The following is a 25,774-nucleotide window of genomic DNA, read 5'->3' as shown; positions in this document are numbered from 1 at the left end:
TGGGGTTTAGAGACCGTTCCTAATTATTCTTTCTGGATAGAGCATTGGAGAAATAGAGCTTGATGGGGGTTAGACTTCTAAAGACAAAAATAGGATAAGTTAGGTGGAAATACTACTATTATTAATTGGAAGGAAAAGAAACGCACTTTTTAATTTTTTTTAACTTCCTGCTTCTCTGATTATGGAGGGAAATCAATCATTAAGAGTAGCAGATTTTCTTATTTGAATTAGGAATACCATAAAATGTCACTACTCCAACTGTGCCTGTGGCAAATGAAGTGTGTAAGACAAAATCTGTGCATTGTTTATTACCACATGCATGAGCACATTTTCTTAAGCAGAAAATCAACTATGACATAAGTGATATAAAGCTTCAAGTTTTGAAAATATGGATGCAGGAAAATCAGCATTAGTAGTTAGGTTGAATATACAGCACTTGATTAAAAGCGCTAATACATCTGTGTTAGGGATACTTGGTAATTTATTGAATGGGGCGCTGTCGAGACATTATGAGATCAAACTGCTATGAGAATTCCATTTTGAAGGGTATACAATATGCATTGTCTCTTGTATAAGTTTAGTTACACTAAAAAGTGATAGAGTTAGGGGTTTGGGTTTCTTTCTTTTTTTTCTTTTTTTTTTTCTTTTTTCTTGGAATATCATGTAAATATAATTTATCCAATTGTAAATGCAGTACAGCTATTAATACATGGCTATGAAAGCAAAAAATAATAGATGAATTCTTTCTAGTGGGTAAGTCATTCTTAGTAATGCAGATGTTGCCATTCATAAAAACAGGGCTTTATTGCTAGAGGTGAGTAAAACTGCTAGGGAGCAACTAAGGCTGATTAAAACAGGTAAAAATGTTGTCATACTTTCATTTCTTAGAAATGAAATTGATTATAAGTCAAACTGCAATTGTGTGCCTCATCTAGCATTTATTTTATATAAAAACATTAATTATGAATCATCTTTATTTGTATCAAGATATGATTTTTTTCATTTGCTTGAAGTTGATGCCTTATATAAATATTCTTGGTTTTGTTGATTCGATTTCTTTCTGAATTTCAGCAATATTTTTGGGTTCTTTTCGTTTGCCTTATGAAGAAATAAAGAATATAATTTTAGAGGTTGATGAAGAAAAGCTGAGTGAATCCTTGATTCAGGTATGTGAAAATATCTGTGGTTTTGTTCATAGCTTGTTTTCCACAGAAAAATTCTGTAAAGGTGTAAGATTTCAAGAGTATGAATCGTGTAGAGTTTCCAGGGTAATAGCTACAATTGTAACAAGTGTGTATTGTTTTATTTCACCTCTACTTTTGAATGTGGTCATGTATAGCAGTAAAAGTGTCTTTAAAAGACACTATTAACAAAATGACTTCTGAATCTCTGACTTTATGAAGTTTCCCTTTCAAAAGAAAAAACTCTGGTAATTCAAGCTTTTCAGTTTCAAAGACAAGCACTTACCAGGTTTAGGCTGGTGGGTAATGAAGTTGCATCAGGCTTTTTGTGGTGACAACTCTGCTTGTCACTAGTGGTAGATGAAACTACCTGAATGTTTCAGGATACTACTACAAAACCCAGAAACCCTTTGTAAATGAAACCTATTCTCAGGCTGGTTTGGTCTTATTTTGAGTCCAAAATCTCTCAGTTGGAGAGAGTGAAGTATGGATTACAGCTGCTTTACATCCCTCTCTTGATTTCCTCATAGTAGAAGAGCAAGTGTGTGTGCTGCCCCTCACAGTCTCTAGGGAGTGACACAGTGCAACAGAGAAACATGTAAACCTGAAATGGTTTACAGGTGTAGCACGCCAATGATACTGGTATCGAATTGGTTTATTTTAGTATCATACACCGGTTCAGATTTTAACTAATATACTAGGCCTCGGTTTATCCTTTTGTCCTTCCTTGTCTCCAGCTTGCACCCCTGTCCCATTCCCCACAAGCCTTTCTAAAAAATTTGGGTTTCCTTTCCTGGACCTGGAAAATGGTCGTTCCAGGGACACAAGGCTAAACTGAGTTGCCTGGTCTTTTCACAGTTAATTATGTAATTCGCAACTTCACATTTTAACAGGAACATGGTTTAATAAAGCTAGTGTGTTGCAAAAAGCACGGTGTAAATGGGATTAAATTTATCAAATTATAATTCCTTGTCCTTTGCAATTTCTCTTTTTTCACCAAGGCTCTCCTACATTTTTGGAGTTTTGTTTGAGACTCTAAAGGAAGGGCTGCTGTTTTATTATAGGTCTCAAACTATTGAGCTCAACAGCACTTACATACTGTTACATTTTCTTATCATGTCACATTCTGAGATTTATAGTACTTAAACTGTGTTCAGAAATACATATTTGGTATCTAGGATTCTCAGTCATACTCCATTTGGGAAATATTATGGCACAGTGTTTTTGGAAGTTGCCATTTGATGGGAAATCATTTCCAGTCTGACTTTATTTGATGTGTTTGACTATGATGTCCTGCTTCAGGCCATGTCAGCATGAAGTTGATTAGCATTTCTAGTGTATATTTAAATTGCTAATAATACTCTCTTTGACCACTGAGTATGTCTTCTCACAAAAAGCCTATGCACATGATATGTAGTATTTGGAAGTAGGTTAGAAGTCCTACGTTTGTTTATTATCAGAGATATCAGATCATTTGATTGAAGATTAGTAAAATAATAAATCAACAGGGAGTAAAAAACCCTACCTTGAATGCCTCAAATGCATAATAGTTTCACACTGGTGTAGTTATCTGCAACAAATGTAGAGATACCATGAGACCTAGGTTAATAGAAGTAGAATGTAGTATGTTATGCTGAAATATAAGGTCATGATCTTACATGTCAACAGTAAAATGCTGAAAGCTGATGTAATGGCAGCTTCTCAGATGGTAATGATGGAGGAGAAGTAATAGTGAGCCTGTGGTCAACCGGACAAGTATAGCTACCACTGTGGTGTAGCTGCACGTGGAGCAGCTATTCCCTCACCCAATCCCAACCACCGGCCCCTGGCGTACTTGTTGGGGCAGGAGCCACCGATTGCCCACCCCATGGGATGAGAAACAGAGGAGGCTTTGAAGCTGCAGAAGGACTGATCAGTAGTAGCTTAAACATTGGTGTGTTATCAGCACTGTTTTAGTCACATGTCAAAACAGCACCACGTGGGCTGCTGTGAAGAAAATTAACTTCATCCTTTCCAGACCCAGTACACAATAAAAAAGGCAAATGTGATTGCAAGGTGTATCAGGTCAAGTATCTCCAGCAGAGAGAATAATTATTATGCTTTTGAATAATGCACTTCAAAGGCCTTATCTAGTATACTTGCTACGTTTCTCAAAAATGAATGTAAAATGGAGAAGCTGAACTTAAAAGCTACTTAAGATGATTGAAGGATGGTGAAACAGGCTACAGAAGGAAGCTAGAAAAGATTGGCTTGATTAGATTAGCAATATAAATAGCTGAGAGGGGATATGACTACATTATGACTATAGGGGGAGAAGAGTGATGTGCATAAGCATTGGGGAGGAAAATGAAGTTGCATGAGTAAAAGGCAGTGTTAATACCAGAATAAATGTATGTGAATTCATCATGACTGCAGCTATCTAGAAACACAGCTGCCTATAATATTAAAAAAAAATAATAATGAAGCTTTAGGAATTGGTTTGTTTCTGAAGGGAACAGTGTGGCAGAGTTGCTCCTCGTAGCAGGGAGATTTCACTGGTAACGGGAGGAGATTCCTCCTATGTTTCTTAGGACTTTCCGACAAATGTATTGCGATGAATGGGCTGTATCATTTATTTCATGTTCAGTCCGTTCTGCTTTATATTTATTCTAATCTTCCGACTGAGTTATTAACCAATTTACTAGTTTAACAGTTCTCGATACTACTGGTTGGAAAAATTTTACAAAGCAAACCTTGCTTTCCTTCATGCTTAGCAAAACTTGTGCTTTCTAAAAATACACATGTAGGAACTGCTTTGTTCTAAGTATCAAAGTGGGGAAGGCTAAATGGGTATAGCGTAATTGAGCATAGAGAAAAGTGCTTTTTAAGTTATGCTTCTCAAGTCCTCATTTCTTGCTGCTTTTCAAACTTAGGTTATAATACTTCATGAAATTAATTGGATTAATCAGTTTGAGTACATGGTAGACTATATACTGTTGTAACTCTTCCTGAGGAAAACACTAGGAAAAAATATTCTCAGTTCCCAGTGTGTCTTTGAGAGAGGAAGTTTTTGTAAACACACAGTTGTCAAATACCACGTTTAGCAGAATTCAGGGCATTGTGACAGTGAATAGAGAGTGATAGTTTCAGCCTCTTAATGTCAGCCATAGATTTCTACTTCTTTTTATGTTTATGTAAACAATTTTTATTTATTTTTATTTAAATCCACATCATGAATACATTAATGAAACTTGTTTCCTAAAGTACTGACAAAGATTTGACTATGTGATCAGTGAATGCTTTAGCTTCATTAGCTTCATTTCCAATTATTCAGTACAATTAAAGAAAGTAAACATTTAAATATATGTATATATATGTATGTATCTATATAGGGAACTGCAGTGCTAGTAGAGTTGAAGTTTCCTTTGTAGGAGCTGAGGGTAAAATGAGTTGATATGTCAGCTCTCAACCATAAGGGGTTGTGGATGAGGAAAAAGAAATGATCAAGCATCTTAGCAGATTTCAGTCATGTAGTTAAAAAAAAAAAAAAGGCAGTTTTTTTAGTTAGTAGTAGGTAGTTGTATTTCTGCATTGATAGAAAAAATGTTTTACAATGTATGTTAATGTGTAATGAAATACAGGTTTCTGCCAAATACTGTGAAATTCTTGATGACAGCATTCAGTAAATAGTTTACCTAATGAAAATAGGTTGAAAAAAATTAGTTTTTTTTTTCGTCTTTACGAGCATTAAACAGTCAATCAGCAGGAATGTTTTAAAGAACCTTAATTTTTTTTTGAAGTAGAAATTTGTGGCACATGGGTTTGGGTTCACAGGAAAGGAAGCATGTTCATGTTTAAACACAAGGCTATAGCTTAATTGTATGACACCAAGGAGAAGCGTATCTCTGCCAAGTATATTCACTCGCTTTTTGTATAAGTGTAAAAATCTGTAACAGGGATGCTTTGTCTGAGAGTGCTTGTCAGCTTTATTTTTCCCTGTTAAGATGGGTGAATATTTCCTTTTATTTTCAGCTTGGAGAATTAGGTTAGCTACCACTTGTAAATTTGACGAATTGAACTGATGTGTTTCTGAAAGTTTTGACCTTAATGTACCTACTTCATCAAGCCGGGCAGAGTGATCAATAATCAAATCCTCCTAGCAAACAAGAATATTGCAAGAGTGTCAAGACTGGTATAATCTAAAAATAAGATATCTATGCATCTGTTCCAGTATATTGGCTAACCAGATGATGTGTACAATTTTGAGATGTTGCTCTTTTCTGTGTAAGGTGCTTTCAAGTGAAATTTCTGTGCAGCTATTTTGACTGTCTAAAGATATATTTTTTAGGTAGTTATGTTTTGCTTTACACAGACCAGTACTTTCTTGATTGATATTTAATGAGCAAGATGAAATCATGAGGGCAAAAAAAGATTGTTGATAAGGTCTAATTCTTAAAGGTCTGAAAGCATCAAGGAGTTTTGTCTAAATTTTTATTACTGAGAAGCCATTCTTCAAATTAGAGACTGTAAGAGAGGTGCTGTATTAAATAATTACTGGTTTGATTTTATGTTTATATAGTGTTAAAGCACTGTAAATAAAATAAATTTCTGATGATTTCCTCATGCATTTCCATGTTGTGGTATTTTAAGCATGTTATTTTAAGATCTGAGCTAGTTTAATATAACAAATTTGATATAATGCCTTGTTTGTTTTAGAACCTAGTGAAGAATCTTCCTGAGCAGAAAGAACTCAATGCCTTAGCCGAATTAAAGGATGAATATAATGATCTTGCTGAGCCAGAACAATTTGGAGTTGTGGTATGTATTAGTGCAATAATTAACTGGAAAGTTCTATTTTGTCAAAGAGATTAAACCAAAAAAAATTAGGTTTAAATTATTTTGGTTATTATTTTTGCAAGTCCTGCAGTAGGAAAAAGTTACTGGTGAGTAATAACCTTAAAATCTCTCTAATTATGGTATTTATTTAAGAGCACCAGGTACCTCTGTGCCAGACAAAAATCTTTTGTCTGACTTTATTGTCTTGTATGCAAGTCTTCTATGTTTTTTAAACAGTTATGGAGAACAGTCAAGATTCAAGTAGTTGAATTTCCAAGAGTTCATAAAATACCCAGTAACTGAATGGCATTGCCAACTTCGGTAAATCTGTCCTGCTGTATCAAAAACTAAACAGCTGAAAGAATTGATATGCCCACAATAACCTGGGCTTAAAAAAAGTCTCTGTGTATGTATATTATGTGTGCATGTGTGTGTATATATATATGTGTGCATATACCTATAAAAGGTATATGTATATATATAAACACATAGACTCTTGCAAAACTGATCTAGAATAGGTGTGGATTCATACTAGAACTGAAATTGTAAATCGTGTTCTGTTGCTTTTACTAATGTTCAATACATACTTCTATTCCAAAAGTAGGGATGTCTAATATTTTAGTGGCTCAAACCTGTCTCCAAATGAATTCGTAAAATTTGAGTAAGTTTCCTTAATACAGGTTGGTAGCTGACTGCTTGTGTGATACGAAATATTAAGCTAGGACTTGGAAGACTGTTTTCTCCTTCTGGTTTTTCAAAGAGCTGATAAATCCTTAGGGAAACTAGTCCCCCTTCATGAGCCTCTGTAATGTGTTTAGAATTTATCTCTTAACTCCACAGGAACTAGGTTTGTGCTTGCTGGGTTTTTATGGTATGTACATTAAAACGTTTTAAAACAGAAATAGAGATCTCTTAAAAGGAAAAAGTGAAAACCAGGTTTTTACTAAAAAGCTCTGATGTGAGCATTTGGCTTCAGAAGTACCTTTTGTATGACTTTTTTGGGGTGGGGTGGGGTAACGGAACCTAATTTGAGATTTTTGCAGAGTATTTAGAAAATTAAAGATATCAGTGACTTACTTAGAAAATCCTTAGACTATTGATTTTAATTTTTTTTAAATAAATGGCATAAAGTTTGAAAAGTTTTATTTCATAACAAAGATGAAGAATTTTGGTAGAGGTGTGATACATTGGTTACTTTTATTGCAAGGTCTGCAGTAGTAAAACATTACCATCGATTTGTTCTGTTAGTAACAATTTAAAGATCTCTATAAATACCAATTTGATGCTTTCCTTGAATTATGACATGAATATGTATATATATGGTATAATATACTAGTCTGTTATGATATCTTTTAGATATGTATTAAAATGTATCCATATATATGGATGTATAATATATTATTACATTTATATTTATCGTTACATACATATATATATTAAATGTATATATTTTATATTGTATTTTCTATACCTACATATATATGTGTGGATATATATTAAAAAAAAATCAATTTCAAAGCACTAGAGGACTACTTGGTTCCCTCTTTGTCATGTAACACAGACTTTCAGAGTGATTAAAAGAATTTGATGATATGACAGTACTACTTCCAGGCCTAGAACAAGATTTTTGAAATTTCAATGAGCAAAGGATGCCATGGAGTGGCTGCTTTATGAAATGAGTATTTCATTACTTCCGTCCTACATCAATACTGCCAAATAATGTAGGAAATTACTTAGATTTTGTGCAAGGAGAACAGCTGAAATGTGTCTAAGGAAAACACAGAACAGAAACAGGCAAGGTGGAGGCATTAGGACAAATGAAGGTGGCGATGTCTATGAATTCTTTATTCAAAATAAGCAAAGAAATTCAGAAAATTCTGCATAATAACCTTGACTTAAAAGATTTGATAGACATTCCTCCATGTTACTGCTGTGAGTTCCTTAATGTTTCACCCATGGACTTCATATCTTGGATCCTTTCCCAACCGGATCCCACTTTCTGCCACACATCTCTCTTTTATAAACACCGTACCTACCTTGTCCCTTCTGCTTCAGCCTTGCTCCTCTATTCAGATTTACTCCATTGATCTCTATAGCCTTTATATAGAGATATTTCTGGGTTAGTGTGCTGTTTATTTGCATCATTCCATCGTGCTGCTCTATGGTGAGTAGTAGTAAATTGCCTTTCTGCCAATGAAAGCTGTGACAGTGGCACTGCATTCAGTAATCAGCCACCCTTGTAGTCAAGTCTTCCTCAAATACAGTCAGAACTTCCTGAATGCTGTGTGCACCTTCAAAAATCCTCTGGTTCCATCTTTTCTTATCTTCCCTTTAGGTAGCAACAGAGTCAAGATAGCTATTTGGAAAAGAGTAGGTCTTGTGGATTAACCCTGGTAGGCAGCTAAGCACCACACAGATTGCTTACTCGCTTTCCCATCCCCAGTGGGCTTGGGGAGGAAGAAAGGAAGACTGGAGGTGATAAAACTCATGGGTTGAGATAAAAATAGTTTAAGAAGTGAAGGATAAGTGGAAGAAGAAAGAGAGAAAAAAAAGGCAAAGAAATAAAACGGAGGCAGCCACTCACCATCTCCCATGTGTAGACTGATGTCCAGGCAGTTACTGAGCAGAAGATGGCTAACCTGTCTGAGCCCCCATCCTCCGCATTTGATTACTGAGCTGGCATGGGATATCTCTTTAGTTAGCTTGGGTTGTTTGGCTGGTTGTGTCCCATCCCAACCTCTTGCACACCTGCTGTCTGTTCACTGGGTTGCGCAGAGTGAGGAGTGGAGAAGGCCTGAACACTGCAAACACTGTCCAGCCCTAGCTGAAGGATTAGGGTGTTAACAGCATTGTTTTGGTCACAAGTCCCAACCACAGCATCATGTAGGCTGCTCTGATGAACAGGTCACTCCATCCAAGCCAGACCCGGTCCAACAGGGTTGGTCAGTGTTGATTGTTACTGCCAAGGTTTGTGTAGAAGCATGTGGTTGTTGAGAGATAGGATAGCTATAGCTGACCACTTATGCAGAGATGATGTGCTGGTTGTTTCTTTGTAAATAAAATAATTCCCCCAGTTTCACCTCTGTTCAGAAGGTAAGATGAGAGAGATTCATTAATGTATGCAACTTCATTAATCACCTAGTCTGAAATTTGGTGGGGTGTAGGACAGGCAGGATCAGGTCTCGCATTTTGCACTAATTTGGTTGTAGTTGACTAATGGCCTTTTCGTTTTGGGTATATGCTAATGTGCTGCTGGAAATGTATTTAGGGTATAATTATTACAGATGTCAAAAGGCTCATCTAAGAGAGCGGGAATGTTTTTCATAAAGTAAAGAAAGCCTGTAAAAAGTAGCCTGTTTTATTTTTTGCCATGCAGCTCATCTTGGTTGGATGAGTATGAATTTAAGTGAAAGAATGTAACTGATTAGTTTAACTGTTTGTCTATGAATTGGCTGCACAATGGGTATAAGGGACAGTGTAAAAACTAAGTTTTCTGTCATCAAATGTGAAGTACTGAGATACTACAAAAAGTTAGTATATGAGAACACTTGGAGAATGTTTTACTTCTCATAATCAGAATGTTATTTACCTCCAGTTCAGGTGACCACAAATTAAAAAGAATAGTTCTTTTGCTTTGTCTTGATGTAGTGGTCAAACATAAGCATTTAATGAAGTTGACAATATACAAGTAGTGTGTATTAAGTGTGTAGATGTAGTAAGTGTTCTTAGCACGCTTCTTACTAGAGTTTGAATTCACATCCATTTATGTTTTACTGATAGATATTTGAAAGCTACTTGAACTAAGAGGAGTGGTCTCGTGTTTTTGTTCCTGTTGGATAGTTTGGGATTTTTTTGTTCATCATTTCTATCAGTTATGTCTAGTACTTAACTCTTTTTTTTTTCCTCAATCTTTTTATATAGTAGTATGATTTGTTTCTTTTTGTAATCTTTCATTCTGATTCTGCTGGCAGTTTCTTTCCCAGCAAATTATACAACTATAGTTGGAAGTCACTTGGGAAACTGTATCATCTTTATTGGTTGTCCTACATACCAGGGGATTGTGCGTTTATCTGACTTAGGATTGCTACTGGACTGAAACTAAACAGTCCTCTTTTTTTCAGTGGATTGTATTGGAAAAAGTCATTAAAGTATCCTTATTTTCTGACAGTACTAATATAGTCATGATCACTTTTCTGTTGCTTTGTTCTTTTGAGGAATGACTGACTGCAAAAAGTTGAGAGAATTTAAAAATATATCATGGAACATTAATTAGAAAAAACTGTTTAATCAAACATCTCCAAATGGTGATGTTTGCCGTATGAAGGGACTGTTTCCTGAAGCTTGTTTGCTTATTCAACTTTACCATCTGGTTTAATAAAAAATATTACGCTTCCTTATGGGTAGCAATTCTGTCTTATTTTTAGAGGTCTCTAACTACATTAATACTACTAAATTGCTGGTTTTATGTCAGATTTTGATTTAATTGAACAATTCATTAATGTGGAAGAAATACAGTTGAACTTAAGCTCTTTACTTGACTGGAATACTTTTTTGCTATGTGTTGAATTAATTTTGGAGTTTTTCATTAATAATAAACTTAACCTTGATGTTAAGAATATATTTATGAATAGAAGAAGACAGAAATACTGTCTAAAGTAATATTAATAATGTGTACCCTTACTTGTATGTAAACTTACTATCAAGAGATGATAATTGGATAAATACTGTGCCCATCAAATTTAATAAGGGTTGGAATAACTGGTTTAAAATATGTGTAGAAAAAACATACTTTGTAAATTATTAAACTATTGGAAGAGACAGATTAACGTAATGTTCAGTGATATGTAAAGGAAAATAAGAATTGCATTTTCATTTAGATGAAATGTTAAGATCAATTATATAGTTAAATAAGTTATTGGAACTGGTTTTGAAGTTATATCCTGGGATGAAAAAAGGCAACACAGCTTCATATAGAGAAGCTTGCATTCATGTTGAAGTGGGCAAGAAAAACAGATTAACTGGATCAGTTGTAAAACATTAAATTAACTAGACAGAATGTTATCTGATTTTTAAATGTAGAACTCGTGTTTAAGAGTTAATATTTTTACAACATGGGAACAGCTGCAACTTCAATAAGGATGAGGCTTTGGATTTCCTTATCAGTTGAATGTTTTAAGTATTATAAAAGCATAGGTCTCATCTATTATACTAAGTGCAAGTACCATCAATTTACTGTCAACTCAGAGGACAGGCTCAAAAAGAAATAAGGTCTTTTGCAGTGTTAGTGGTATTTACATTTGGAAAGCTTTACCCACATTACCGCAAACTGTGAGTTTTGAAGTAGAGTGAAGAATAATATTACCACTTTTAAAAAGACTCACTATTATGAGGTCCAAATTTTAGTCGATAACTCTTCAGTGAATGAACAAAACAAGTGACGGAACTGACCAGACAATTCACTTTCTGATGTGTTCTGGAAAAGCAGGAGTTTTTTTTGGCTGGTTTCTAATGGATGCAAACCTTCTTTCAGCTGTTAAGAACTGGGTTATTGGTAATTTAATTGTTAATGCAAAAGGATAAGTTTCACTGAGCAGTTGTAGAGGCTGGCAGATTCTGTGACCCTTTTTTGCTGTATAACCAGGACTAGCTGTCTTGAACAGTCCTTGCTGGGAGGTAGAAGTGGGAAGAGTTGTACAAATTTATTGCACCTGCATTGGTTTAGAGGCATTCAGTCATCTTAATTGAATTTGTTTGCCACTTATTTGCCTCACTGTGATTTCTAGAGCTGCTCTAGAACATTGCTGGGGGTTGGAAAGAAGGCAACTTTAATATATCATAGGTAAGAAAGAAGCTGAGTAAGTTGTTGTAGTAACTTGACATTTTTGTATTGGAGGAATGTCGGCTTTCTTCCTTAGGAAGCAAGGCAAATTTAATTGTGCTTTTTGCCTTTCTCCAGTAACTTTTGATTCTTGCTTTAATACAGGGCTTGAAAATTGAATGATGGTAATAATGAATAAGGAACCGAATAAAGAACTTGATTAGGCAGACAATTCAAACCAGGACCTTTATGAAGGCCCGGAAAGAGCAATAATGACATGCACTCCAGTATTCACAGTTAGCTGGAAAAGAGATATCCATTTTCTTGATCTTTTAATTGTTTGTGGTGAATTCTAATGCTTTCTGTTACATACACCTATTTTAATTTGTTATTTCTTACATGCCTTTGACACTAATTTTGTACAACTATAAACAATTTGACCTTTTCCTAAGTGAATATAATCTTTGCACCTTATCTATTTTCAGAAGATTCCTTCAAGTTCAATATAGTTATCAGCCATTGGACATATTTAGAAACATGCATATGAAAGAAACCAGGGCAGGGCAGGGAAGGAGGACATAAAATAGTGGTCATCTTCTATCGATACATAAAGAGGGTAATATATATATAAATGTCTGGAATTCTAAGGAAACAACCCACTTGAAACAGTTCTTACGAAATTGTCAAGATACTTTTAAAATACTCTGTAGATCAGCAAATGAAATTAAAACTTGCTGCTGGTTTGGTACTCAAACTACCTTGCAAAGCAAATAAATGATCAGTGTTCCATGACACTCCACAGCATTAAAAAAAGAAAGGAGGTACAAATTGGCTGAACTGTTGTAAAGGATTATTCTTCGCAAATGTTGAAGTCACACTGTTCTGTTGGCTTATATGTATTTTGCTGCACTGTTTTCAGGATTTAAGGCTTTTGACAACTTTTCTCTGTGCCATTTTGAGTAAGAAAAGTAATTGGAGATTGTTCCACTAAAGTTAAAGCGAATTATGTGATTAATTTTAATTTCCATCTACTGCAACTCACTGAAGGTAGATCCTTTCAAGGCAGATGTTTTCAGTATGATATTTCTGAAATACAGGATGATTAGAAGAGAAATATTTCAAGAGCTGGCATGATGTTGGCTTATAGAAGCTCACAGAGAAATTTGTGACAATGGAGGTGTAGAAAAAAAGATTGCAAGTTATGCTGTAATGCCTCTTTTTCTGATCCTTTCCTTTTCCTTGTTCCAGTCTGATCATATGACTTGTTCGAGACCATCTGGAGTGCCTTCAACCTTATGTTCATTTTAGTATGAACTCATCATTATTCAGGCTACCCAAGTTTTTACTGTGAAAGTTATTGCTCTTGCTTCTGGTAGCTGTCTGGTAGATAACACCAGGAGAAAAATCATGGTTTGTCAAAGAGCCATGAGCTTTGGTCAACAGAGACATGAGGACATTAAAATCTTTTCTGTTTTGATATTCAAGTTCTGTGATCTGTCACATAACAAAAATTATCTTTCTGGGGGGTAAAGTGCTTCAGGAACACCACTGATAGTGAATTCATAGTGGGAGAAGTTTTTCTGTATTCTGCTACTTGAAATTAGGAGTTAAATTTGGAACATAATCATTCTTGCCTTAAAATGAAAATTTTCAAGTGGCTTAATTCTTCCACATATTTTTCTCTTAAATTTATCTCTTGTGAATTACAGTCCACTAATATAGTAGGAGGAAATATGACTGATCATTTGTGCAAAGTATGAAAGACACGAACATATTTTGGTAGCTAGTCTAATGGAATTAGTCTTTGGGTTTTAAACTAATGGATCACTATTGTAGATACTTTTCAGTATCTATGTCATTTGCCATGTTACAATGCTGTCATTTATAATCTCCTGTCTTTTTATCGGTTCAGTAAGGAATTAGTCCTACAGAACCTTTTGCAAAGTGTCTGAATCATAAAGGTGATAGTATCTTGGGCACTAGTTCTACAAAATTTGTTGAAAACAACAAGATGATGAGGTTGAAAAGCAGACAGTATGTTCCTTATGGAGTATGATGTCATGGGACCAGAACTCGAAAGGGTATACCAGATCTATGTCCTTACTTTAGTATTTATAGGTTTATTGCCTTTTATATAAAACTTGCTGTCATGAATTTTAGGCAAAACCTCTTTGTCCATCTCCTCAATTAGATTATTCTTTGGGATACAACAGATTTGGGCTTTTTGATATTACGACCTTAAAAGTCTTAGGATCAAATATATACCATAATGTATCTTTGAGTTTGTTTCGTAACTATCAATACTGGTAACATTCATATTATTTATTTTATAACTTGCTATAAGTTTAGGTAATAACTGAACAAAAACTGGTTTGGGTTTCATTTTAATGAAACACTGCAAAAATAAACACCTTATTATATGTAGCGCTGATGTCATTTGTAAATATGACATCAACAGATCGCATCAGTACAATGGCAGAAAAAACTTAATGAGCAATAGTACTAATGGGACCTGGCTTTATACCAATACCTGAGTAGTGAAGCTTGACCTCACATGTCTTGAACTCACTTAGATACTCCCAAGTCCTTCCAGAAGGGTCCCTGAGATTTCATTGTGTCTCTCCCCTGTTGCTCTCCCAGTGACCAAGAGCAAGTTGAGAGCTACACGTCAGCTCAGTACAAGAAGTCCAAAAATGGGAAGTATAATTTTTTAGCTTAATCAGACAGAAGTGTAGCTGTTTGCGTCTGTGCTGGTATCAACACACACACTTGAGACATTCTTTTAGCATTTCTGAAGGAAGAAAAACTAAGCTTAGTTTTAGGAAATTGGTAAATACCAGAGTGCAAGGGTAACCACTGGAGATGTGATGAAATGTTTGCCACGTATTCCTTTGGGCTGATCTTCAGTTCTTGTTAACTGATTGAAGTGGCTTACAAATCCTTTGCTAGGAGGAAGGGTTTTGGCAGTGTTCATTTATTGCCAATGAGTTTGGAATTGACAGGTTAAATGGTTTGTTAAAATAAAGCAAGCTTTTACTTTCAATATGGTGCTTCACTGAATTTTTTCAGGCAAAGTATGGTTTGGGGAGGAATTCCTGTGGGTAGGTATTCCTGGAAATAAAGGATGTGTAATAAAAACGTACAGAAATGGTATTTTTGCTGGCTGCACAATATTGTTTTATAATATAAGCTATTTTGCATAAATAAGCTTTTTGGGTTTTATATTCTGATTTAATGTTTCTTGTTTTGTAGATGAGTTCAGTGAAAATGTTGCGGTCACGTCTCAATGGGATCCTTTTCAGGCTTATGTTTGAAGAGCACGTAAACAATATCAAACCTGACATCATGGCAGTTACACTGGCTTGTGAAGAGCTGAAGAAGAGTGAAAGCTTTAGTAAGCTTTTAGAGTTAGTGCTGTTCCTTGGAAATTACATGAACTCTGGCTCCAGAAATGCACAGTCTCTTGGCTTTAACATCAGTTTTCTTTGCAAGGTAAGATGAGGCTATAAAACTTTTAAGTGTAGATTCACAAAACTCATGACACATGAGAAAGTACCCTGAACAGGGAAAAGCATTCAATCAATGTAGTTTACTGACTGCTCTTCTGTTTTTAATAACAGACAAATACAGAGTAAGCATTTCTAGGATGGTCCCCTGCTGCAGCTGTCTTTATCAGTGCAGTGGCAATTTAAGGCAGTTTAATTTGAAGTCTGTTCTGAGTCTTTCTGGAATATACAAGTAGAACAGCTTTTTCGATCTGAATTTGTTCAGCTTATCATCTTGTCAATAGAATATACATGGAGCTCTGAGTATGTTAAATAGCTCTAGCTACTCGTCTTTCTTCCCATCTTTGACCCAGCTATCCCTCAAGCTGTGTCTCAGAAATAAGTATTGGGGATTCAAGATGAACGTTGTTAACCAAAGTTTAACTGTAATTGTAGTGGTAAAAAAAGGAATGCAAAAAGAACTTCAAAATTTCATGTGCAGGGCTTGTTTGTTGTATGTAAATTGTGTGTAAGGCATTGATCTGAACTTGACAATCTCATTTTGTAAAGTACCTTTAAAATAAAGGGATGCAACATTTGTAAACAGATGAAACAAAAAAGGGGCATAAATTATAGAGGAATTTTTCAGTAATTCTTTTTTTGGTCTAATCAGAGGATCCAAGTTTCAAGTGTCTTTTTTGGGTACCATGAGTAAATATGATGTGTACCTCAAGGAGATTTAACCTTGGGGGGAAAATAATATTTCAAATACACAGCAAGTGTGAACGGATATATTTCAGTGGAGAGAAGCTTTGCTTGCTGTACTTTATAATGCAAAGATATTGCTAACTTCTGACAAAATAAAAACCATCACCCGAGAAAAAAAAAATATTCTTTAATAGCTTTTTAAAAATACACACCAAGTTGAAGGATTTTTTTTTTTTTTCTTCATAGGTATAGTGTTCCATTTTCTTTTTGGTAGTAGTGGAATCTAAAGGGAAATGAATGTTTTAAAGCAATTCAAGTAGAAAGCTGTTTATGAGGGGGAGGGGAAATGATGACTGTGCATAAATGGTACTCTAGCATAGATTTCAAAAGGTATTCTTGCACTTCAGGTGATAGTTTTATGAATTGCTGTCAATGCAAATCCCGCAGATGTTGACACAGCTAATGTAAATTGACTAATCCTGCAAATTGTTCTCTACTGCACTGAATAATTGCTGAAGCATAGCTATCTGTGCTTACAGCTAAATTCCGTTTAGAAGAATTGAGACAAAAATCTATAAGTATTTAATTCAGCCTTGCCCTCAGAAACAAAATCTACTTAGCTTTTTTGTTTGTTTTCAAGATGGATGTTTGAGGGAAGTGGGTTTTGAGTTCTGGTTTTTTCTGTCTGTGACATTTAGAGAAAATACTTAAACATTCTCTGTAATAAAATGTTGACTGTGTTGTTGCATTTAGGCGCTAGGTATATTTTGTTATGAGGTGATGCCAAAAAATAAGAACATCACAAAGACAGTGAGGGTGATTGGAGCAAAAAAGAAGGTCATACCAAAATCTAGATATGCAATTGCATCATTACTTGCCTCTACATATTTATTAAATGTTGTGAATTATCACTCATAAATTCCAACCTCGGAACAAGTCACTTAAGTTAATGGAAATGTAGGCAAGTTTCTTTGAACAGTGACATGTGCATTGTCTGTAATTTAAATTTATTGTTTATTACTCAAAAGGCATTTTCTGCTGTATAAAACCCAATTTTCATTGCTTTATGTATTTACCATTCTAATTTGAATTAGGGTATAATAATAATCTATTTGTATTATAATATAAATTGGTATAATAATTTGCTGTTGCAAGAGTTAACTTTTCTTGTATGGTTTCGTACGTGTACTTTAGTTTTAAATGCTTTATCAAGATACTGTATGCAGAGGATGATTTTTTGTTATATTGATATTATTTCTGAGCCACAGACCTAAATATCATACTCTGTATGTTATTTGATTTGAATGGGTGCACTGTGAATATTGTGCTCTGTGTATACTAGTCTTTAATCCTTCCCCAAACAATGGATCTAATAGTATCGACCATTCAAATTGATTCTTCAGCATTGAGCTGGAAGCTCCTTTCTATAGCCTCCATTTATCTACTGGTTTTTTGGGTTTTTTTAATTACTTATTCATGTATTTTTTACTAAATGTGTTGTTCCCAAATTCTGTGTCTCATGTAAAGGAGGGCCGTAGAATCAGAAGCTGTATTTGAAAATTTTAACACCATAGTGTTAGTGTTGTCTTGAAAAAGAAATAAATTTGGAATACCTAAATTCAGTGATACGCGTTGTTAATGTTTTGCAAATGCCATATATACAGACACTGCTCTGTAAAAGCTTTTATGTTCCAGTGTGTTAACTCTGCTAAAGGTGTGGTAGTAAAGCAATTGCCTCTATTCCAAATAGCAAATTCTGTTACTGTCAGTGGGTTTTGTTGGGTTACCAAATCTCAGGGAACTATTGTGACTTGTCTAATATGGTAATGTTTTGAGAATTGAAAGGATGAAAATACAGAGGGCATAACGCAAAAACATTTGAAAGGCAGGGATTTTTAGGATTCACAAACTTATGTTCCAGTACATAGCTATATTAGACAGGAAGCAAAATTCTTTTGTTATCTGTTGTTTGTCTCAGCTGTTGAAAATACCTATGAATGTACTGGAAACCTGTTTCTTGATTGGGGCAAAGAAGTGAATTTGACACAGTTGTTTAAGAGCTGAATGAATGTTTACTACAGGTGTTAAACAACTCAGCAGGTGCTAATGGTAATTCTTGCTAATATGATGTTGCTGTTGGTGACAAAACATGTTTCTGTTGTAATCTGAAGGCAAAATAATGTCCTGATAGGAAAAAAAAAAAAACGTTTTATCCACTTGATGATGTCAGAGAGATCAAAGACTGCAAATCCTACAGGTCTTGTTCACAGACAAATTGAAATGCAATTTCTTTTTACCATGCAGATGTTTAGCCACTAAATTTACAATTTTTTTCAAGTTGGAAAAACTTGTATGTACGTAATGTATTAAAACCTTTTAACTGCATACCATTACTGAGCATTGTTTAGTCTTTAATCACTGAATCGGTATGAATTAAATTGCATTCTTAATTGCCTAAATACCTTATATTTTTAAAAGCCTGTTTTTTGACTGCACTCATTTATTCTTAACAGGGTAATCCTTAAAGCTGAAAGGCCTGTATTAAATTGAACATCGATGGCAAGCCTGTCATGAGGATTATAGAATTAGAACTTCTAGTGATTTAGAGAATGAGAAAACAAATAGGAGATTTTACACACACATTTATGTATTCTTCTTAAATAAATCCCTGATTTCATTTGTTGTGTATGTTGTAGATTACTTATGTAAGAACTGTACTAGATGAGTTAGTAAAATGCAGTTAAAAAAATACTTACAGATATACTTGTAATACTAATTCTTTATAAAAAGTGAAGTACACTCATCTCAAACTTTTGCAAATACCTACTCTCTGTATGGACTTTGTAAATGAGGGGTAATCTCTACTTTTGCTTCATCTTTAATCAACTCATACATCCATTCTTTGTATAAGAATGGAGAAACTAAATTTGGACTTAAGAGAATGAGAAAATAAATTTGAAGTTCATGAGGTTACTTTGGATATACACATGCACTCTGCCATGGGATTTAGCCACAAGTATCTATGTCTAGTTGGAAATCTGCCACTAGCCCTGTATTTTAACAATTATTTCAGAATTTTTCTTTTTAAAAAAACAAGTTGATTCTAGCAGTTAATGCACTTAGGTTAATGGAGAACAGAGGTTCTTACCACCTTCAAGAAGAGTAGTTTATTTCAGATCACCAAGAGCAATTCTGCAGTTAAGAGGATAGTGAAAATATGCAGTTACATAAATGTGCATCTACCTGCATCTTCACACTGCGCAAAATTTTCAGGCGGCTTTTCATAAATGAATCTGGATTTATTAAGTTTCCTTTCCTGGCAGCTAGGATTACCTTTTGTTTTTTCTGTTGTCATCTTGTAGTCCAATAAGGTGGAGTGCGTTTATTTCATGTGTCTGTGTAGAATTTGTCTGAAAATCTTTCGGATAAAGCAGCATGTTTTGGATTTTGCTTCAATAAAACACTGTGGATTTATGACAAGGAATTTCTTTAACTTGACTGGTAAAAGAGCAAATTCTGACTTTTAGCACACTGTCCAGCTGTGCAGCATTCTGAGGGATTCCTTAAGAAATCTGGCAGTGGGGGACACTGAAGGAATGAACTAAATTGTTTGGTGCCTGTTCACAGCTATTTTTTTAATCACAGCGAGCATTCTGAACGGGCTTTGTTAAAATTGTAGAACTTTATGGGCTGTCTTCAGGTTTTGTTCTTGGCATAATTAATTATTCTTAAAAAAACCTACAGCACTGGGAGAGATTCCTCTTGTATTCTTAAATTATAAAAAACTGGAGAAATTTCATTTTTTAAATAATTTGTTACATATGCAGGCTTCCGGTATAGGTAACTTTTTGCTAATGAGTTTACATCTGCAATATTCACTTTACTTAAACATTTTACTAAAAAAAAAAAAAAAAAAAAAAAGTAGTTATTTTTTCACTTTGTTTTCTCTGTGTTCGCTTCTTTAGATTCGCGATACTAAATCATCAGATCAGAAAACAACCTTACTGCACTTTCTGGCAGAAATCTGTGAGGAGAATTACCGGGACATCTTAAAATTTCCAGATGAATTGCAGCATGTTGAGAGTGCAAGTAAAGGTAAGCAAATAGATAAAACACCTTGAGGTAATAGCAGTTTGCTTTGACATTAAATATTTCCAACATTTCATTTTAGATTGTAAGATTATGTAACCTTGTAAGCATCGATAATCCACGTGGATTTCGCTTTCCTGGTGTTGATTGACCTGAAAAAAAGTGAAGAGGGGAAAAACCGTAGCCAAATAATGTCTCTTCTTCTGAAGCAGATTGTGGAAATAATACAGGGTATTTCAGTGAAGTTCTTAGACAACTCCTGGTGTATGATTTCTTTAAGCAGTGTAATGATGATGATTAGTTTACCATTAAGCCTTTGAACTCCTGTTATAGGAGAGTTAACACCCATGTGTGTGCATGTGTGTACACACAGAGTGTGTTTTTCCTTTTAACACTTGGTTTAACGCCTGAATAGAGCACAATAAATATGCTTTCTAAAGATCCCAGACTGTATGTGAAGTATATAGTTTAATTATACTGTACAGTCAACTGATTTTATTCTTGGTCAGTCAGCAGTATAGCCTGGTGAATGTGATAGAAAGCTTAATTCATTTATTGGGTATCTTATGTGAAATATGCTGTGCTGCTCGGCACACTTGTTGATTAGCTGTAGAAAGCAAAAGCTGTGTTATGGTGGTTGAGGAAGATAATGCAAACTGTTTTATTTTCACTGGGCATTGCTAATTCATCAGAAGATAAATACTTGCAAGAATATGAAGGGAAAAGAGAGGAAGAAAATTTGGATATACTTTTCCAATAGCTTTATCTAGGTTCTCTGTTGCAATTCTTTCTCCATTTTATTTCAGTGTTGTCAGTCAGTGTCCCTTTTCAGTGCAGCGGTTAGCTAGATTAACATAGATTTTTTTAAAAATTAAGCTATCATTTTCATTCAGTTAGTAGTCTTCTGTCTTAAACTTCAGTGTACTGAGAGCAGAACTCTCTTTTCCCCAAAGACTTAGAGAATAGTTTGTCAATCAGTCTAACTTTGGTGGTGTTTCATCTCCAACACATTCACAGATTTATGTGATTGTCATCATAGAATTTTTTTGCTGTTTCTCAAACTTCACAGGTACCTTTCCATTGCAGCTTTTTCTGCATATAAACTAAACTTTATTTGTATTGATTAAATGTCTCCTTGCTTCACTTTGCTCTTTGCTGATGAATACTTCATTGGCATGAATGCCCGTTGACCAAATGCAACTGATCTGTCAGTGTAGGGTCGAGGATGGAGGTGTGTTTTAAGGCATGTAGAGTCTGAAGAGATAACCTGTACATTACCATCTTGAACGTACCAGATATATACACACATATATATAAATAAAATGCATGCTTAAGCAGCATACAGCTGGCTGCTTGCATCTGAGCACTACAATGGATAGTACACAATTTTTAATTTATTTAAAAATTTAAAAACAATTTTTAAAATTAATATTAACTTTGCTGTTTCCTCTCTGTGGCGTTTGTACCTGGCTTCTGATATGTAGTCAAATAATGTCCTCAAACTGTTTGCTTTAGGCTTTGGTGTTGGTTTTTTTTCTTGCTGCAAGTGTCACTGGTGTGACCAGTGTGTTCACAAGGATCTATGACAGAGTAACATAGCGATTAATTTTATTTGGATAAATAGGAGTTTGTCAACTTATCTAAACTCCAGAAATGTTTTCTACCACTTGACACTTCTTTTCTGAGGATAATTTTTTTTTTTTAAATCATCTGTTTCTTCCCTGTTAAATTCTTTACAGAGCCTTATGGTTTATCAGGCACATTTGATGATCTTTTGTTAATTTGCTCCTGTGGCTGACACTTAACCTTGCAGCTTGAGATTTTTATAGTTTGATTCAAAGCCTCATACGTCCTGTAAGTTGACTTGAGGAATCAAACCAGAAGAGTGGGGTTTAGTTAAGCTATAGCATTCATAAAAGAGAAAGCATATTTATGGGAGCAAAGCCACTAATAATCCTGATGCTTAGAATACATATGAAAAAGGTTTTATTGCAGTTATATTTGTTTCATTGTGTAAGATAAAGGTCATTACATTTCCTGTAAATGGCACTGACTTGTTATGAGAAGTATAAATTACTGTTCATTTTTAATGACCAAAATTTCCCTTTCAGCCCTTCTTTGTTTTCTGTTACAAAGCAGATTTTTGGCAGAATAAATGTGATTTGTGCAACTTGCTTAAACTGTTCCCCATGGTATTTTTTGGTTTTTGTTTAATTGTAATGTTCATCTGTTCTGTCACTTGTGGTCATTTTTTCTGTGTGGCAAGCTAACATGCTTTGTGTGGAAGAGAAGATTTTCACTTCCTATTTATTTTTTGGTGTTTTATAAAGCAGTGGTTTCAGGGATGGACAGTTAGGTTTATTTTTCCTGTAGGAGGCTGCTTTTGGAATAAATTGCCTACAGATTTGAGGACATTGGCATCAGTTAGCTATACACAAAATAGAAGGAAATCTACCAGCAAATATTATCTCTGTATGAATTTTAAATAAGAAAATATGAGCTAAATGGGTGACATCCTCATTACTTGAGATGTATGCTTCTTACTTTTTAGGCAGAAGGCCGCCTCGTAGTTTGAACGATAGGTAAAATTCCAAATACAAGACTTAACATGTTCAACTTCTTCTAAATCTTGGGTGCATTGTCCTAGTTCCATGTAAATAAAAAGTGAGTCTTGTTTTGGTTTAATTTTCATATAAGAATAAAGAACCAGCATCTGAACAATGGATGGTTTTTATTTTTTTTATTTTTTTTAAAAATAGCAGATAAAGCATAAAACTGGATTTTAATATGAAAAGGTCAATGGGATTAGGTGAAATGCCCATGCATGTACTAAAATCTTCAATAATCTGATATTAGGTATAATGAAATATTTGATCTTTTCAAGATGGAAGATCAACCTAGTGGTTTATGAGAAGTAAAAATAAATTAGGAAACAGTTTTATTCTGTAAAGTATAAGCAAAGGTCAAACTGATTAACTGTCAAGAGATTATTGGAAAAGCATTACTTATTACTTGAAGCAGACTGTATGAAAGGTAAACTAATAAAAAAATCACAAGATTGTAAAAACTGGATTCTTTGATGGAAGTGATATTGACTTACCTTCCTCCAGTCTGCAGTGTTTTACTCTTGTTCCCCTACCGTTGAAATTGTGTAAAGCCTTTCTTTCATCTTTTTACCTTTTTCACTTTACTTGGAATTCCAGTTGCTTTTCATGTTATTTGCTTTGATCATTTTATTAAATACCTGAGAAATTCCCATCCCTTTCTCTGGGTTCAGTCAAACAAAACGTGAAATCAAAACCAAGAGGTACGTTACTGAAGTCAGATAACAAGTTTGAGATTTCTAGAGAAAGTCATGTTGTAAAAAGTACAGCTTTTAATTTCTTAGAAAAGATGCGGGTTTTTTAACTTGAAACTCTTCTAGGCATCAAGCTTCCCAGAAATCATAAAAAAGAAATATATGATACAGAACATCAGGAGGAGGAGCATTAGCCATGTATTTTATAAGAACAACTTAATTTCAGATTTTAAAAGAGCAACAGTTAAAAATCACAGTATATTATTTTAAGCATTGTGCTTGTACTTAAAACATAACCACATCTTTATCAGTTGAACGTTGTGTCCAGCTCCTCCTAAATTTAACAGTTCTTGACTCATGTTACCTTTGTTTTCCAAGAGTGGGAGTTACTAGGCTGTGTAGAGTCAGGTGAAGTTTTGTGAGCTTGTGTTGTCCAACTAGTATTTGCTTCTGAAACCATTGGATATAGAACGCTGTGATCTGTAGTTGGCCATTGGCCATTTCATATCTTCTTCTGACGTGTTGGGTAAGTTCAAGTGATAACTTGTACATGTAGACAAGAGTATGGATTTGGGCTTTGGCTGAGCCGTTAGGTAGGACTCCCGAGAACAGCTAGACTCCAAGTGAAGAGCTGAGCTCAACTGTGAATGCAGTATAGATAATAAAGTCTTTTCCAGAAACAGTGAGGGGGTTTTCCAGTCCTTAACATACAGAATTCTATACCTCATATAAAGATACACCACTTAATAATTTTTTCAAAGTATTGTTGGAAGAAACACGGGCATTCTGAGTAAAATCCAGTGAAAGATGCCTCAGGGGAGTGTGTGTGTGTGAATTATGTCAATGTAGTAAAACTAGAAAGTACTAATAACACGAGCACAGATTTCTCACTCATGTTGACACAAAAAATTTATTTCTTTAATTTGCAAGCATATGGTTCTGATGGTTGAGGCATCTCTCTAGAAAGGACATTAGTAATCAGAAGCAGTGTGGAATGCAAATATGTATATACTTAATATATTACAAATACTTTAAGAAAATATTGATTTTTAAAATTACATACAGGTATTTCACTTTGATTTAATGCCATAATTTTAGAGTGGGCAAAATGTTTTAAAACTTTCTGTGCCATTTTTGATTTAAAGTATAGCAATTTAAAATATACTCATAAGTAGTAGTCGTTTCTCTGTCAAACAAAAGTTTTATAGTTCGTTGCAGTACAAGAAACTGTGTTTTTACAAAGAGATCTGCAGTATTTTCCACCTTGCGCAGTTTAAATTGCTGAAACAGATTTTGCCCAATCTGGCACGTTATTGGATATAAAATAGACAATGCCTTCTGGCGTGAGAAATTTAATGCCTGCATCTGTGACTTTTCTCTCCGTAATAGAATCTGAAGTTGGCATTTTGCATCATAATCAAAAGTCAATCTTGCACTGTATAGTGACTTATGTCATTCTTTTCATACACATAAACTGCAATATCAAAATGTCAGAAACTATCTTGATGTAGTAAATACACAGTTAGGTACATCAAATACGAGAAGACTTTTTTTCTCAAGTAACACTCTTGTATTTGCATATTGCTATATTGATGGTAGCTTATGCATCATCTCATTAAAAGTTTTTCAACAGACGTGCTCTCCTTCATTGACAAGCATCAGGAAGGAAGACAGGGAAGCAAAAGCTTCACAGATTGGTTTTGTATTGCAGTTCCAAAGTGCAATTATTGAAAGGGATCCTACTGGAAACTAAGTAGGATTCTGGATTGCCATACACTCTGCAAAATTGCTCACTAAATTCGTAGAAGCGTAGAATCATTTAGGTTGGAAAACATCTTGAAGATCATCAAATCCAACTGTTGACCCAGGACTGCCATCCAGTTTTCCTACCTAGTCTGTGAAGGTTTTGAGGATTTATTTAGTTGCTGTCTTCTAACATGTAATCCGTAGTATACAAAACTTTAGTAGTTCTGAATTCTGAGGATACATTTTGAAGCTACAATTTGGTTTCTACATTAAACGAAGTTGTTTTCTATAGCATGCATTTTAAGGATCTACTTCTCTCCCTGAAGTGTAAATATCAAGGGCAAAATTAAAGAATTGTCGGAGTGACACTCATGGGCTGTTGCTTGTTAAAGAAATGAAAACATTTAAGAATTTCTGGCTGTAGTTAAACCAATTCAGTTTCGGAGACTGCATTAAATGACTTCTCAAATTATGTAATCCATTTAAATTCCTCAATACAAGCCACTAGAGAGAAGTGAAAGTTACAAAACAGAACTTTCTTTTTCTCCTTATCTGTTGAATTTGCACTTGCATTGATGTAAGAAAGGTTGTTACACATCTGGAAGCATGACTTGCGCTTCAGTTAATTAGAAAG

At 34.5% G+C, this 25,774-nt stretch overlaps 1 protein-coding gene across 3 annotated transcripts in view; it reads left to right on the top strand.

Annotated features, from left to right (window-relative positions):
* Positions 1 to 25,774, top strand: part of DIAPH2 (diaphanous related formin 2) — a 244,533-nt gene that overhangs the window by 82,241 nt on the left and 136,518 nt on the right. For all 3 annotated transcript variants that reach the window (XM_037407809.1, XM_037407808.1, XM_037407807.1), the window contains 4 exons: positions 1,072 to 1,166; positions 5,877 to 5,978; positions 15,067 to 15,306; positions 19,973 to 20,102. In XM_037407809.1, the coding sequence (XP_037263706.1) occupies positions 1,072 to 1,166; positions 5,877 to 5,978; positions 15,067 to 15,306; positions 19,973 to 20,102 (567 nt within the window). The remainder of the gene's footprint in view (positions 1 to 1,071; positions 1,167 to 5,876; positions 5,979 to 15,066; positions 15,307 to 19,972; positions 20,103 to 25,774) is intronic.

The sequence above is a fragment of the Falco rusticolus genome, chromosome 14, assembly GCF_015220075.1.
Source record: "Falco rusticolus isolate bFalRus1 chromosome 14, bFalRus1.pri, whole genome shotgun sequence".
Classification (NCBI taxonomy): Eukaryota; Metazoa; Chordata; class Aves; order Falconiformes; family Falconidae; genus Falco; species Falco rusticolus.
Note: the sequence above shows the minus strand (reverse complement) of the source record. Positions and strands in the feature narration are given on the sequence as shown.